Source organism: Dendrobates tinctorius, unplaced genomic scaffold, assembly GCF_039654945.1.
Source record: "Dendrobates tinctorius isolate UK_male_01 unplaced genomic scaffold, ASM3965494v1 ptg000120l, whole genome shotgun sequence".
NCBI lineage: Eukaryota > Metazoa > Chordata > Amphibia > Anura > Dendrobatidae > Dendrobates > Dendrobates tinctorius.
This window is the reverse complement of record NW_027361788.1, coordinates 3,781,040-3,798,987: the sequence shown is the minus strand read 5'-3', so window position 1 is coordinate 3,798,987 and position 17,948 is coordinate 3,781,040. Positions and strand designations below refer to the sequence as shown.

The following is a 17,948-nucleotide window of genomic DNA, read 5'->3' as shown; positions in this document are numbered from 1 at the left end:
GCTCATCGGAAAAGATGAGCCTAGTGCATACGCTGGCCATTTGTTGGAGTTTTAGATCCCAATTTGTTAGAAAACTTTTTTGGTAGATTCTTTAGATAAATATTTTTGGAGATGAAATATATTTTGTTTCTAATATGTTACGGTTAATAATATCTTAATGTATTTTACTGCCTTCATTAGCATCACTTTTAAAGGGAATCTGTTAGCAGATTTTCGCTATGTAATCTTAGAGTAGCATGATGTAGGGGCTGAGACTCTGATTCCAGTGATTTCACTTGTTGTGTTGCATGATGTCATTTTGATACAATCACTGTTTTTTTGTGTTGTATGTCTACCAGTTCTCCGAATACTGAGTTATGTATAACCCCGCCCACACCACTGATTGGCTGCATTTGTCCATTGTGCATAGGTAGAATCAGTGGGCGGAGTACACAGCAGTTGACTAGGAGGCACAAGACACCTAGTAATGTAGTGATAATATAATATTTTATTGAAGCAATGATACACATCTCAATAAGTGACTCATCGCTGGAATCAGGATCTCTGCCTCTATATCATGTTGCGCTCATATAATATGGCAAAAACCTGCTGACAGATCCCATTTAAGACATCCTTTTTTCATTTTTTGACAATTTTTGCCCCATCTTTTGAGCAAAAATTGCTGCAGTCAGATGTTTGCTCAAAGTCAGGGACATATTCATTGGAATAAATAAACTGTTTTATCATTTACTTTTTTCTTACTTGATTTTGTTATGTATAAGTTTTGGGGTTTTTTTTCAGTCAGTTTGTGTGATTTATCTTATAGACATCCTTTTTTTTCTTGTTTTTTGTTGCATTTTTGATGGTACAAATCATGTAAATGAAGGGGAATCCTAGAATTACTTATGAAACACAATGTTAAAATGTTAAATAATAGGATACCTGATCTTATCTCGTGTATGTTCTCCCTGTTGTAGTGGAGATAGTCACTACAAGATTACTACTTCATATCTTTAACAGCAACTCGCTGTCTCATTGCATCTCGCTGGATGCTGACTTCCCCTCCATCTATTTCTATTTATACACTGGGATCCAAGGGGTAATGTTTCTCTTTATGGAGAGTGATATATCTGACATGCCAGTGTAAGGAGAATTATAGACCATGCTGTGCTCCTCTGGGTAATTAAATTTGCAAATTGCCTCTTCAGAGAGGAAGAAGACTAGAACTCTAGTGCCACCCATGGGAAGTAGAAATCCTAAAAGTCAATATTGACCCTTTAACAAGCCTTGCCACATGACTTGGGGTAAAAGTCAAACCAGAATCTCAATTTGCAGACACTTTGTTTTGGGGTGCTGCTCCTCATCATCAGTGCAAAGTGTAAGATCTGATGTGGCTAGGTGAGAGGCTTCTCATCGGGATCCAAGGGGCAGTGTTTCTCCTTTTGAAGAGTTACGTTCCAAGACTGGCATGCCAATGTGAGTCTTTTAAGCCTTGTAATGCTCCTCTGGAAAACTAAACATGCAAATTGTCTTTTCAGATAGGAAGAGACCTAAACTCTAAAGGGCCTGTTACACTAAGCGATATCACTAGCAATTTCACTATAACGTCACTGATTTTGTGACATTATAGCGATATTGCTAGCGATATCGCTATATCTGATACTTACCTCCGACCGGCTCCCCCGCTGATTATTGCTGACCGCGCGAGAACGTCCTGGACCGTTTCTCGTCGTCAGCTTCCTGCTGGGCTTCCTGCTGTGGAGACGAGCGACGCGTGGACGCAGGCGGGAGGACGTCAGGATCGCCTCGTCTGACAGGTAAGTAGCGACCCCCGACCGCTGCTATGTCGCTGGTGAGATCTGCCTGTGTGGCAGCTCACTAGCGACCACTTAGCAATGCACCAGCGATCCTGACCGCGTCATTTCGCTGGTTGGGATCGCTGGTGCATCGCTAAGTGTGACAGTACCTTAATGCTACCTATTGGAAGTAGAAATCCTAAAAGTAAATATCGAACGTTTAATGAGCCTTGTCACATCACTTGGGAAAAAGCATTTAATTTCTCAGAGGATCATTGAAAGGCTTGTAAGCCTTCTCACATTGGCATGCCAGCTTTGGCATGTCACTCTCCATAAGGAGAAACCTTACCCCTTGGATCCCAGTCATAAGCCTCTCACCCAGCCAAACCAGATATCAAGATCTCCCACATTGTACCCTGAAACAGTGTCTGCAAATTGAGATTCTGGTTTGGCTTTTATCCCAAGTCATGTATCAATTATTGTTAAAGGATTGACATTGACTTTTAGGAATGCCACTTCCAATAGGTGCAACTAGAGTTTAAATTATCTTCTTCTCTGAAGAGGCAATTTGTCAATTTATACACTAAAATTTAAGGTATTAAAACTAAAGGGGGCTTCACACATAGCGATATCGCTAGCAATATCGCTAAAGCGTCACCGATTTTGTGATGCAGCAGCCATTCCATACCAGTGTCAGTTGAATTCCAACCAGAGTACACCTCATTCTACTTAGGTGATCACCTGAACCAAATCTTATTTAACGAAGGAAAGTATAAAGAACCCTGCTGTGGTGTTCACAATCTTCTTGCAGTAGGCCAAGCTGGATGGCAAAACAAGTGCTAGTAATATCCCAAAAGTAACAGGAATGAAAAAATAACTTTTAACCATGCCAAAGGAGTTGAAAAGAAAAGTCTTGAGTGAGGAAAAGAAGGGCTCAATTCTGACTTTACTAGCAGAGGGATACAGTGAGCGTCATGTTGCCTCCATCCTTAAAATTTCTAAGATGGCACTCCATTACAACAAGGTCAAGCAGCAGACATTGGGGACAACAAAGCTAACAGACCAGCAGAGGGCAAAAATGACTCTCCACTGACTGGGATGACCGTAATCTTATTCGAATGTCACTCAGCAACCGCAGGATGACCTCTAGTGACCTACAAAACAAATGGCAAATGGCAGCTGGGGTGACGTGCATGGTATGTAACAGGTTCCTAGAGGCAGGGCTCAAGTCATGTAAAGCTAGAAAAAAGCCTTTCATCAATGAGAAGCAAAGGAGAGCCAGGCTGAAGTTTGCCAAAGACCATAAGGATTTGGCCATAGAGGACTGGAGTAAGATAATCTCTCAGTGTAATTTTCAGCTTTGCCCAACACCTGGTCGTCTAATGGTTAGATGAAGATCTTGGAGAGGCTTACAAGCCACAGTGTCTTGCACCCACTGTGAAATTTGGTGGAGGATCGGTGGTGATCTGGAGATGCATCGTCAAGGCTAGAATTTAGCAGGTTAATCTTTGCGAAGGATGTATGAATGAAGCCGCATGTAAGGTTATCCTGGAAAACAGTTGATTCCTTCTGCTCCTGCAATATTCCCCAACTCTGAGGACTGTTTTTTCCAGCAGGACACTGCGCCATGCCACACAGCTAGGTCAATCAATGTGTGGATGAAGGACCACCACATCAAACCTTGTCATGGCCAGCCCAATCTCCAGACCTGAACCCCATTGAAATCTTCTGGCATGTAATCAAGAGAAAGATGGATAGTCCAAAAGCCATCAAAAAAAGAACTCCTTAAATTTTTGTACTAGGTGTGGCATAAGGTCACCCAAAAGCAGTGTGAAAGACTGGTGGAAAGCATGCCAAGATGCATGAAAGCTGTGAATACAAATCATGGTCATTCCACAAAATATTGATTTCTGAACTCTTCGTGATAAAACATTAGTATTGTTATTTCTAAATGATTATGAACTTGTTTTCTTAGCATTATTTGAGGTCTGCAGGCACTGCATTTTTTTGTTATTTTGATCATTTTCTGAAAATAAATACAAAATTTAGTGCTTGGAAATTTGGAGACGTTGTCAGTAGTTTATAGAATAAAAGATCAATTTACATTTTACTCAAAAATATACCTATAGTTGTGGCCAAAAGTATTGACACCCCTGCAATTCTGTCAGATAATACTCAGTTTCTTCCTGAAAATGATTGCAAACACAAATTCTTTGGTATTATTATCTTCATTTAATTTGTCTTAAATGAAAAAACACAAAAAGAATTGTCCTAAAGCCAAATTGGATATAATTCCACACCAAACATAAAAAAGGGTGGACAAAAGTTTTGGCACTGTTCGAAAAATCATGTGATGCTTCTCTAATTTGTGTAATTAACAGTACCTGTAACTTACCTGTGGCACCTAACAGGTGTTGGCAATAACTAACTTACACTTGTAGCCAGTTGACATGGATTAAAGTTGACTCAACCTCTGTCCTGTGTCCTTGTGTGTACCACATTGAGCATGGAGAAAAGAAAGAAGACCAAAGAACTGTCTGAGGACTTGAGAAACCAATTTGTGAGGAAGCATGAGCAATCTCAAGGCTACAAATCCATCTCCAAAGACCTGAATGTTCCTGTGTCTACCGTGCACAATGTCATCAAGAAGTTTAAAGCCCATGGCACTGTGGCTAACCTCCCTAGATGTGGACGGAAAAGAAAAATTGACAAGAGATTTCAACGCAAGATTGTGCGGATGTTGGATAAAGAACCTCGATTAACATCCAAACAAGTTCAAGCTGCCCTGCAGTCCGAGGGTACAACAGTGTCAACCCGTACTATCTGTCGGCGCCTGAATGAAAAGGGACTGTATGGTAGGAGACCCAGGAAGACCCCACTTCTTACCCCGAGACATAAAAAAAACCAGGCTGGAATTTGCCAAAACTTACCTGAAAAAGCCTAAAACGTTTTGGAAGAATGTTCTCTGGTCAGATGAGACAAAAGTAGAGCTTTTTGGGCAAAGGCATCAACATAGAGTTTACAGGAGAAAAAAAGAGGCATTCAAAGAAAAGAACACGGTCCCTACAGTCAAACATGGCGGAGGTTCCCTGATGTTTTGGGGTTGCTTTTCTGCCTCTGTCACTGGACTGCTTGACCGTGTGCATGGCATTATGAAGTCTGAAGACTACCAACAAATTTTGCAGCATAATGTAGGGCGCATTGTGAGAAAGCTGGGTCTCCCTCAGAGGTCATGGGTCTTCCAGCAGGAAAATGACCCAAAACACACTTCAAAAAGCACTAGAAAATGGTTTGAGAGAAAGCACTGGAGACTTCTAAGGTGGCCACCAATGAGTCCAGACCTGAATCCCAAAGAACACCTGTGGAGAGATCTAAAAATGGCAGTATGGAGAAGGCATCCTTCAAATATCAGGGACCTGGAGCAGTTTGCCAAAGAAGAATGGTCTAAAATTCCAGCAGAGCATTGTAAGAAACTCATTGATGGTTACCGGAAGCGGTTGGTCGCAGTTATTTTGGCTAAAGGTTGTGCAACCAAGTATTAGGCTGAGGGTGCCAATACTTTTGTCTGGCCCATTTTTGGAGTTCTGTGTGAAATGATCAATGTTTTGCTTTTTGCTTCATTTTGTGTTTTTTCATTTAAGACAAATTAAATGAAGATAATACTACCAAAGAATTTGTGTTTGCAATCATTTTCAGGAAGAAACTGAGTATTATCTGACAGAATTGCAGGGGTGTCAATACTTTTGGCCACAAGTGTATAAAGAGAAAAATCAGACAAACTAAAAATTTTGCAGTGGTCTCTTAATTTTTGCCAGAGTTGTATATATCTGCAACCAGAAAAAGCAGGTACTAAAACATGTTAAATACATAAAAAAATGCATATGCAATGCTCTTATTTTTACAAGCATTTTTTGATCCAAAGGATTAAAAAGATACAGAAAATATTTTGTGTTGGTGGCCTGATTCAAGGTGACAAAAAGAGGACATCAACACAAGCGATAATTGTAATTATAGCGCTTGTTACCTTCCACCTTCCCGAGAGTCAGAAATAGAAATTCCAAGTGGTTTGCTCCTCAGGTGAGCTCATGTATTTCTGTATAAACTTTTTTTTTCTTGAACATTGCTGTGATACCGCAATTGCCTTGGATAGGCAGATTGTGTTAAAGAGACATACCCGATGTGCAGACAAGAATCTGGTGGGCTGCCAGTCGACAAAAGATGTGTACCATGCTCTGCATGGTTCATCAGAAAGAACAAGCTGCATTATTTTAACTCAAACTGTGCTCAGCGGAAGGCAAGACCTTGTAACTGGAAGCTTCCCAACTCCGCAGACGCAGCTCCTTCTATTATGAGCGCATGATCATACACACATAAACTGTTGGCTTAATTTGTCATTTCACTGATCTAACACAGATACAAGGAATAAAGTATAATACGTCGAGGCACTCGCCCTATCCCACTAAGCTGTCCTACCCGGTCAGATCATGTGCGTGCTACAAATGGAATACACAAGGTCAGACCAGATATTCGCCAACTAACAAGCATATGGGAATTCACTAACTTGGACCTTTCTATATTGGATGCTAATAGATAGATGCACATGTAGTCGAAAATGGTGCAATCAATTTTTAGGAAGGATACAGGCATCAATTTTCGCAGTTTTGGAACTATGCACTAAAATAACCTAAAACGCCTCCTATTGATTGCAATTGGTAATCTTTTTGGTCATTCATACAGCCGCAGATTTTAGGTTTTGACAACGAGACTCGTTGCTTACTGAAGTGACTTTTCAAGTCATATTGAATGGGTCAGATTTACGTAGTTCAGTGTCTATTTCTGATTATTTCCCCTAGAAATATATTTTGGGTTTTACTGTCCTCAAACCCCAGTGTGAACATTCCTTATACTGGGTGAGCTTCAGAACGACGGGTACACCGGGCCAGACAAGGATTACTCTATAGAGCAGTAATTGAGTAATAGGCAAAGTAACTCACACCAGCCAAACCAGAGACCCATCGGTAGACTGTGCTGTTTCGGGACACTTGCCCCTGCTTGGTAGACAGCAGTGTGCTGGTTGGCTGAATGAGATAGCAAAGATGCAGCTAAGGTGCAATACTGACTCAAACTGAATCTACCCAGCTCAGCATGGAGATATATTTTTAAGGCATTGCTCTATGGGAAAGAAAATGCTTATACCAACCATAGCTGAGACCCATCTGGAGATAACAGGGCCGATTCCTCAAGACTGGCGGAGTGCACGCTCACGCTATGCCAGTCTTGCTGTGGTACAAGGCGCCAAATTTAGTATGAGGCACACGCCACTTAATGAATTTGACGCTTCTTCCGAGGGCTATGTGTCTTCGTGCATCAGAAATGCTACTCCAGTTGGGGACTGACGTAGCACATCTGTCATACAAAATGCCAGCATATTTAATTAATTGAACGGGCAATCGTGGCCAAACTCCTACCCAGAAACTAAGAAAAAAACAAAAAGAGCAAATGCCGTTTAGTAAGTACGGTAAGTGAATAAACAGTAATAGTACATGTAAAAAACATGGGGTACTTAGTTAAGACTGTTTTGATACACAAAATTTTTTGCACAACTTCTTGCGTAAAAGCTATGATGAATTGACTCCAAGGTCCTCTGGTTTGGCTGGTATGCACTGCTATGCCTATATTTGGGGCTATGCCTTAAAAATGAGACCGTTTGTGGGGGTCACATATTGAGCAAAAAATAGCAGATGCTGCATATGTAGATTCATCATATCCATCATGGCACCTGTAATATTGGAATCTGTGATATCAGTGTGGTCAGAACCTTATGGACTGATATAGAAGCTACTAAATGCGTGCTGCAAAGTAGGATTGGTTTGGAGAAAATAATAATTTTTACTTTTTATACTTTGCACTGAGGAGGGGCAACACCCCTACACATATGTCTGCAAATTGATATTGTGGTTTGACTTTTTTCCCAAGTCATGTGGCAAGGCTCGTTGATATTTAGGATTGCTGCTTTAAGCAGGTGGCACAAGATTTCTAGTCTTCTTCCTCGCTAAAGAGGAAATTTTCATAGTTAATTTCTCAGAGGAGCATTGCATGGCCTAGAAGTCTCCTTACACTGCCATGTTAGGCATGTCACTTTCCACAAGAAAAAAATGTACCCTTTATTTTTGTAAGTTATATGGAAAAAGAGTATTTTGAGTATTTGTTCTTTATACGCACTCTTTTTGAGCTGTCATAGAGTTGCTTTATATTTTTGTTATTGCTGTCATCAGTTTTCTTGCTAAAATGTTCCTTTTCTTGCAGCTGACTGCCTGCATCCATGGATCATCTGCTATGTTATTCCCAATGTACTGGCAACATGTTTACATCCCCGTTCTTCCTCCACACTTGTTGGACTACTGCTGGTGAGTCTGCAGTTCTAGAGATCCTAGGTCTACAAAGGTTTTTCAATGTACATAGACATAATTCTTGCAGCCATGTTGTCAAGGTGCAGAAATGTGATTTTACAAGTCACCAGATTTCACAATTTAAACTGCATACATTATTAACGGGGGAGTCTACTAATTGGACAACCCCTTTTTAAGTAAAATAAAAATAAAATATACTCCCCTTCCTACCTGGCGCCAGATCTAACGAGGCTCTTGTGACATTGTTATGCCAAGTAAGCCCTGCAGCAAATCAGGAGCTGCTATTGGGCTGGTCATTTCCTTTGGACTAACCGCAAACAAGTGGAAGAAACCCAATACTAGCTGCTGATTGGCTGCAGGGCTCACATAGCATAATAACGTCAAACAAGTCTCGGGACACTGGAGCAGGTGGTGAGTGTACGTTGTTTTTATTGTTCAAGGGGGACTACGTCATTTAAAAAAAGGGTTGACATTCCCTTTAAATAGAACTCTATGACCTGCTGAAACTGGTGTGCTTATTGATAATATAAGACTTCCTGTAAAGTCCAGATATTAAGATGAGAATGAAGAGTTATTGAATGAAATAGTTCACAAATCCAAGTGTATTTAATCTCTGCTTATCAATCCTGACTGACAGCTGCAACAGGGAGGAGGACACAGAGGAGCTGTCAATCAAGCCAGGTGGGCGGAGATTAATTTAAACTTTCATACAGCCACTGGGACATGGATTATTGCCTTAACTTTACCAGCCTCATCTGGTCTAAGATATCTATTTATTAATATATGCAGTTTACATTGTGAAATATGGTGAATGATATGCTTTAAGGAGGGACTTGGAATATTGGAAAATGTCATGGGAAATTCAGAGTCCTGGTCAATTCATGAACTTTTGCTGCCGCCGTTGGGACTTAACAGTTGATAAGCTATCCATCAATATGAGATTGGTGGGGGTCCGAAACCTGGGACTCATGCAGCGGCTGGGGCAGGACACATCTCACCTGTACATTAGTTGGGTGCCAATGTGGAGTCCTGTTGTTTCAAGCAAATGGTAGATAAACTACAGCTACTGTATTCCACCCCATACAACGCCTACCTCCATCAACTGCGGGAGCAGATTTCTGCTGATTGGTGTGGGACCACCACCAATTTTACATTCATGACCTATTTATATTATCAGGTAATAAACCCCGACAAACCCAGTTAATTTACGTTTCCAATGTTAATTTTCTACACCACACAGAGAAAAAGTCACTCTTCACACATAATACATAGTACATTAATCCACAGAGGGCAGAAAAAAAACATTCTTAGGCCAGATGAAATTATTTCCACAAACTCTTCTACATAAAACAAGAAATTGATACTCGCTCATCATTCTCCCTTACCGATTTAGTGTTGCGGCCCTGGTGTTGTTCTCCACTATCAACTTACATCATTCACGTCACCCCTGCTACCAATCGGTGACCTCGGTGTGTCATCTATGTATATAGATGATTGGCTGCAGCAGTCACCTAAAAAATGTATGACACATGATAGCTGCATAGTCTGGTCTTTTCTGTAGTTAATATATGGATGCGAAACCTGGACGACAAAGAATCAAGACAGAAGAATCGACGATGCCTTTGAAATGTGGTGCTGGAGAAGGATGTTATCAATACCATGGATGGCTAGAAGAACAAACAAATCAATTTTGAAACAAATAAAGCCAGTCATGTCACTAGAAGAAAGGATCACCAAGCTATGAGTTGCCTACTTTGGACACATCATACAAAGAGAGCAATCACTGGAGAAGGACATCATGGATGGAAGAATAGAAGGAACAAGGTGAAGAGGAAGACCAGCAACCCGATGGCTTGATACAATCAAGATGACGGCAGAGAAGACCCTGATAGACCTATCTAGGCATTCACAAGATCGATCCTTCTACGGAGTATTCATCCATCAAGTCATCATCAAGTCGCCATGACTCAAGATAGAGCCGAAGGCTGTTATGTAATAATAATACATTACTGTTGCAGGAAGTAGAGACCGGTGGGGACCACCGGTCCTGTTTTAGTCTACCAACGTTTTGCAAATTCTGTGGACAATGCTCACCATATAAATTGACCGGCACTGCAGATTTGATATCCGCAGCTTGTTAAATGGTAATGTGAGACTTAACCCCACCATTTTTATACAACGAATTCCACAGCGGTGTTTATTGCCGCCGATTTTCATTGCAGCATTTCAGTAAACTTTGATATAAAGTTGTACGAACCTTGGTACAGCAGACATATGTAGAGATTTGGACCGAGAGGATTTTAATGAGTTTAATTGCTGTGTAAAGTAGCATCAACACGAGGGAGAGAAGACACATAAGTCAAACAGACGCTCCAGGATTCCTTGAGCCTGTAGCTCCTTATCCTCCAGTGAGAAAGTCCGCAGTGCGCTCCGTCCTCCGCGAGCTGATGCCTCATCACATTTTATAATTAAGTTACTAAGGAAGCCGCACTGTGGGAGACACAGAAAACAGTGGACGCTTTTCCCACTGCTCTGTTTGTGCTTTTAACTTTTACACTAATGATGCTGCATAAGAAAAAATGTTTGCTTGGAAACCCAGATGCGTTTTTTTTTCTTCCTTTTTTTACATTAACTCCTTTGTGAATTCTCTGTATGTTGCTTTTAAGTAAAAAAAAAACAAAACTTTACAATTCTACCAGAATTCCTGTTTAAATTCTGATTCATGTTGTCTCCAGACTTTTTTTTTATTAAGGGAACGTTGCTAATTAAAACTTTTATTAAAATATGAATAGCTATGGAAATGTTACTTTCTATAGTATTTTACTTTATAGGTAAGAATGAAGATGGGAGGAGCAGGAACTTGGGATTTTTAACGATTGCACATGTTACACCCCTTATTTATCAAACACTGATAACCATGCCAAAGAAGACTGTGGCAAAAAATGTGTCATTGGCCAATCAATGTGTGACACCGACCGATTGTGGCACTTGACGTGTTTCTGCCTTTTCATTTTCTTCCCCTTCTTTCAAGAGCCATATCTTTTTTTTTTTTTAATTTTTCTGACTTCATAGACATGTTAGGGCTTGTTTTTTTTGCATAACCAGTTGTACCTTTGAAATGACGCCAGTCGTTTTACCATATAGTGTACTGGAAAACGGGAAGAAAATTCAAAGTGGGGAGAAATTGTGAAACACAAAAACGCAATTCTGACATTGTTTTTTGGGAATTGTTTTTACGGTGTATATTTTGTGGTAAACATGACCTAGTGATATGATTTAGCTCATCAGTACAGTTACAGCGATACCCAACATCTCCAGTTTTTTAATTATTTTAGTGGTGAAAAAAAAAATCAGATGTTTGCAAAGAAAAATTTGGGGGGTCGTTTTGCTATTTTTCAAGTCCTGTAACATTTTCATTTTTCTGTTAATGGACCTGTGCTATAGCTTATGTTTATGTGGCCGAAATTTTTTTTTATTGATACCATTTTGGGATAGATGTGACTTTTTGATCACTAGTTACAGCATTTTTTGTGGTGTTGCAGTGACCAGAAAAACTTTCTTGTGCTTTTTTTTTTTTTTTTGCTTACAGTGTTTACCGATTGGGTTAATTATTTTTATATTTTGATAGAGCAAATTTTTCTGAAGTTGGCGATACCACATGTGTATTTATTTTATTATCTATATTTTTTGTGGGTCAAAAGGAGGTTGATTAGCATTTTAATTAATTATTTTTTCTATCATATTTTTTTTTTTTTTTATAATTCGTTTTTATTGAAAATACTATAATACAACATTAGCACAAATGTACAACACAGGTAACATAAATGTGTAATTATGTAACCATTGCAGTGTAAACAAAGAGCTCCAGTCTTAACCCTCTCCCACCCTGGGCCCACCCCCAACCTTTATTTGACTGGTTCAACTGTGACTCGCTAACTGTGTGGCTTCCCAAGCCTGCCAATCCCTGGTGAACTTCTGTAATGCGTTATTTTTGTGGGCTAGCATTTTTTCAAAAATAAACGTGGTATTAACCGCTTGAGCTATGTCCTCTTTCTTAGGAATAACATCTGTTTTCCACTGTTTAGCTACTAGGAGTCTTGTCATTAACACAATTCTTTAATATTTTTTAAAAACATTTTTTTTTTAACTTTTCACTGTTCTTCTTAGTCCCCTTAGGAGATTTGAGGCTGGGATCTTCTGATCGCCTGTGTTAGATACAGCATGGCCACAGCATTGCTGCATATAGTGAAAATCACGTTCTCCTTTGAAGTCCGCCTATTACACAGCCATCACCTGTCGAGTATGGGGCGGGAGAGCCTACTCCATACACCTGCTTCAACTTGCACATTATATATATATATATATATATATATATATATATATATATATATATATTTACATATCGTGAAGGGGTTGAAAGTCATCTGTTTTCTTTCAGGTGTGTTTTAGTATATTAATTAATAGTGTATTCCTTTGAGATTTGTCCATTTTTATGTAAGAGAAGTTTTTTTTTTTACTTTATTAAGCAATCTAATCTATTTTAGATTAAATATTATTAAAGGGGAAAGTGATCAATTTATCAGCTCCCTAAAAAATCCAAGGCACGGGATATTCTCCAAAGGGTTGTCTTTATTATGTCACCGTATATACAGAATAGAAAAAGTAACGTTTCGGCCACAAGGGGCCTTTTTCAAGCCGTATACGCTGGTTGGGTCTCCTTTTCTTCTAGAGTCTTTTTTTCCATGGAATGCACAGATGATGAGTCCCAGCTTTAGCCCAGGTAGTGAAGCTGTTATAGGTCAGTAGAGTTGTAATAAAGCATTTCCAGAGAAAAATATAAAAATGTACACCTTTATTTACAAAAAAAAAAGATTGAAATCCATTGTCTTCATATGAAAGAAAAATAGGGAAGAAGAGAAGGTTAGTTGTATTGCTTTTTTCTTTAAAGCATTGCAGTTGACTCGTTCCGAACCATCCCAAGTTCTTACAGAATAGCTATCATTTAATTTTTTTCATAAGTCAGTAGAATATGTGACAGTTAAAAATTTTATAATATATCGCATTAGAGAAATCTACTGCTTTCTCTTCCAGGACTAATTATTCATTCTCAAAATTCTCAATTGATGTGTAAAATCTTCAGTGGAAGCAGATTTTACCATTACTGAGATAGGAGATGACGGTTGGTGCTCATAACATTCTATGGAGAACTTGCAGCAGAATATCTGTCTGCCTAAAAGTCCTCCCTCCTCCATCGAGTCTTCTCAGCACCAACTGTCATCTCCCATCTTTCTAATTGCAAAGTCTTCACTGAATACAGATTTTACCCATGAAATGAGATTGAAAGATCAGTCCTGGAGGAGAAAGAAGAGGATTTTTATGATGTATTACAAACTTGCTTATTTTCATGTGTACTTTTAAAATAAAGATTAAAACAACTCCTAATCTCTAATCTTTGGCTATGGTTAAGAACCCATGATTGTTGAAAATGTGATACTTGTTATTTTTTTTCTCCTTCTCTATTTATGCCTGACATGAGGACATTGGATTTTAACAGTTTTCTTTTAAATAAAGGGGTATTTTATATACATTTTTCCTTGGAGTGCTGGATTACAACTCTACTTGACTATACATACGTCACTAGAATGATCAATTCGTAACACTGTATCTTAGAAAACTTTTCATGTCTATTCGCTTTTAAAGGGCATGCTCACTTTGTGGCTGTCTTTTTTTTTTCATTGCTTCAGTGCAAGTTCTGTTAACGTTGTTGTCCAGTTTGAGACCAAACATTTCAAAATGCAGGTCCAGTGCCAGTTGGTTGATTGCCCAAGGTGCCGTCACTTCTGGCACCTGACTTTGCTGCATGAATCTTCAGACAGCTGTGCCTTTCCCTGGCTTAAAGGGTTGTCCAAGCTTAAAGATCAAGTCAGCAGACACTTTGTGACTACAGACTTGTGAATCTTCACATAGCACACACTGTCATGATTCTCCGATGCTGACACCAAGAGGTAATCTGAACACTAGAACACAATTTGCATAGTTCTGGACATATTCCAACTAGACGTGACAAGTCTAGTCGAGATGTGATCACATACTTGTGATTATGTGCCTGCTCACTGTTGGTACTGGAGAATCCTGACACACTGAAGTTTCACAAGTCTACACTCGCTAAGAGTGACTGTAGACTTGATCCCCAAGCCTGGACAACCCATTTAAATCTACCAGCACATTCACTACTCCCACAGAGTGTCTGTCTCTCCTGACTCATATTCAGTGCAAGGGTTCTGAGAAAAGATAACCCTCTTTAGTGTCCGAATGCTCTTCCAAGACACACAAACTCGTTTTATCATGATGAAATGTTTGCATATTGCACCTACCCTGCTGCGTAGCAACAGACTACAAACAATCTGGTCTGTTGTCACTCGTCTCCACACTCCCTCTTTCCCCCTATTTGCGAACATTCAGACCGTATGAGATGGTGGGGGGAGGGAATTGAGGACCCCTCTTTGTAGCTTAATTTTAGATTCATGTAAAAAAATAAAGAAATAAAGTGCAGTAAAAGATCCAATTTATACATAAAATATTTAAAATCTATTAAATATTAAAATATTAATATTAACTAATAGATTTTAAATATGTGCTAACCACCCAAGTGGCTTCTAGGAGACTGCAGTCCATGATATTTCCACATAAAAAGCTGCAGCTAAGTGGTGACAGGGGGTTAGGGCTGGATGCAAATGTTTGCTGTCACTGTTAGCGGGAAGCACATATAGTAAGACTATCTAATATGTGATTATTTTCACATTAGATTGGTTGCTAGGAAATACAGTTCTTCACATGTTGCACGGTCTTTCGCGAGCTTGCACTGCCATCCTGAGCCTTCTTTTCCCAGCGACGTAACACAGAGCCCACTATTTCAGCAGGGAATGAAATGAACATTTACTCGTTTGTCATTGTCCAACATTGGAAGCAGCACAGTCTCCTGGGGGGAGATGATCATAGACCACACGTGATGTCTGTGGTATATACTTTACAGCCCTCGTAGTTAATTGGCACCTGGGTTTTTGTGATTGCTGTTCACTGTAAACATATCGGACATGGTCTTTCACTTTGTCAGTTTACCTTAGATTTCTCAAAATAAATAAATATTTTTTTTAATTATACATTTTTATATTAAACAAGTAGTCCAATGGGAATCCACAATATTCACTTATTTTCACCTGAAATTTAATGGGGTTGTCCAAGCTCTATATGACTGCAGACTTGTGAATCTTCAGAGCGTGCAGTGTGCACATTGTTGGGATTTGCCAGGAGTGGCCGGGTGCGTGACCACAAGTATGTGATTTGCATTCTACCAGCCTCATGTGCAGCCTCCCTCAATTTGTATTGTATTTGTAGTGGGCCGGACACGTGTAGTCAGAATGTGGCTGGAAATATGCAAATCACCACCTACATCGGAGAATCAACACAGCGCACACTCTACGGATTGAGCCCCAAGGCTGGAAAACCCCTCAAAGGCTGGTTTCACATTAGCATTTGGAGGCACAGCGGACGCTCGCCGTGATGCTCCGCCCCCTGCCGCGCCTCCTCCGGTCAGCTCCGCCTATGGGCGCATGCTGCTGCATGTGGCCTGCATACCCTATCTTTAGCATTGGGTACGCAGGCCGTGCGCAGGTATGCTTTTGCCGCCACATGCGTCCTTTAGACGGTGCGGCGGCTGCACCAAAATGGAACACGTTGCATTTGGCGCAGATCGGCCCACCGTCAAAAGGACGCATGCGGCGGCAAAAGCATACCTGCACACGGCCTGCGTATCCAATGCTAAAGATAGGGTATGCAGGCCACATGCAGCAGCATGCGCCCATAGGCGGAGCTGACCGGAGGAGGCGCGACAGGGGGCTGAGCATCACGGCGAGCGTCCGCTGTGCCTCCAAACGCTAATGTGAAACCAGCCTAATGGAGACAAAAAACATTCTGGAACTGTTGACTTTCAGGGTAGGGCTGATCAAATGGTCAAGTTCTGTGGACAAAGTTTTAAAACGCTATCAAACATTTTTTCATTCTGTAATTACCAACTTATTTGATTACAATGGGATTTCAGTTGGACTATTAGCGTTATCGTTAAGTTTGTGTTCTGTTTGACGTGTACAATAAAATTGTTTGCCATTCCATTCATTCCATTACAGGTTGTTGGAAAGCTTCACAGTCCCATAAGTCAGTGGGATTCTTCCGGATGTGCCATAATAGCATTTTTGTCAGTTCAAATTTCTATCAGAAAAAGAAGCCTTGACGCCTAAAATTAAGAACTGTGTATCAGCAGTACTCAAGAAGATTTTGATGGCATATTTTTAGAATAGTTAATCAATATCCATCAGTTGTTTACAGGTTCCGTCGTGTCCAGAAGTAAACTGAATATGGAACCGGGACACCCCTGGCTCCATACACTGCGTAGGGGTCGTTCTTGGGTTGTTTAGCACAGTTCCTATTTCATCTACAAATCCAAAAAAAGTTGGAACAATGTGTAAAATGTAAACAAAACAAGAATGCAATGATTTGAAAATCTCTTATAGACATATTTTATTCACAGCGGAACATAGAAAACAGATCAGAAGGTGGCCATTTTTCCATTTCATTTGAAAAAATTAGCTGAAATACAAATTGATGTAACGACACATCTCAAAAAAAAGGTGAGACAGGCTTATCAAAAGGCTTGAAAAGTAAGTGGTACTGATAAAAAACAGCTGGAGTGTCAATGCACAGCAAAGTCACATGACTGTAAAAAAAGAGCATGTTAGAGAGGCAGAGTCTCTCAGAAGCAAAGATGATGAGAGGTTCTCCAATTTGGGAAAAATGTTCCTCAGCATACAGTTGTAAATACTTTGAATATCCAACCATGTTTAGTACATAATATCAAAAAATTCATAGATGCTGGAGAAATCCATGTGCATAAGGGACAAGTCCGAAAGTGAATATTGGATGCTCGCGATCTTTGGGTCCTCAGGTGGCACAGCATTAAGAATAGGCATGATTTGGCCCTGCAGATCATTCTATTTTCTCTGGAATGCTTCCAGAAACAATTGTCTATGAACACAGTTCACAATTTAATTCACAATTGCAAGTTAAAGCGTGATCCTGCAAAGTAAAAGCCATATATCCACACAATCCAGAAACTGCCGTCTTTTCTCGGCCAAACTTTTTGTTAAATAAACTGAGGCAAAATGGAAAACTGTTCTGTTATCAGATGAATCAAAATGTGAGTTTCTTTATGGAAACCATGGATGCCTTGTCCTGTGGACTCAAGAGGAGAGGGACCATACAGCTAGTTATCAGCACACCGTTCCTGTATCTCTGATGGTATGGGAGCCTTGGTGCCTATGGCATGGGCAGCTTACACGTCTTATAAGGCACTATCCATTTTGAGCATTATTTAGAGATTTTAGAACAACATAAGCTCCATCCAGACGACGTCTATTTCAGGGAAGAACACACATTTCAGCAAGACAATGCAAAATCAGATACTGCATCCATCACAACCAGAGATGAACGAATAATTTGAGTGGAATTGAATGTATCATCATTTAAAAAAAAAAAACGCATTTGCCAAAATGCAGATTTTTTGTAATTCGCTGTCCACCATTTTTCTGAAACACAATAAATAGGTCATCAAAAGGTTAAAATAAAATATGCATCCTAATGTCATCTTTTCAGCCCCATCCGTTACTCACTGCCACCCGTCTGGTTCTCAACACATCATCTCATCCATCTG

At 39.9% G+C, this 17,948-nt stretch overlaps 1 protein-coding gene across 4 annotated transcripts in view; it reads left to right on the top strand.

Annotated features, from left to right (window-relative positions):
• DENND1A (DENN domain containing 1A) overlaps positions 1-17,948 on the top strand; it is a 973,091-nt gene that overhangs the window by 489,847 nt on the left and 465,296 nt on the right. For all 4 annotated transcript variants that reach the window (XM_073590695.1, XM_073590694.1, XM_073590697.1 and 1 more), the window contains exon 10: positions 8,082-8,182. In XM_073590695.1, coding sequence (XP_073446796.1) covers positions 8,082-8,182 — 101 coding nt within the window. The remainder of the gene's footprint in view (positions 1-8,081; positions 8,183-17,948) is intronic.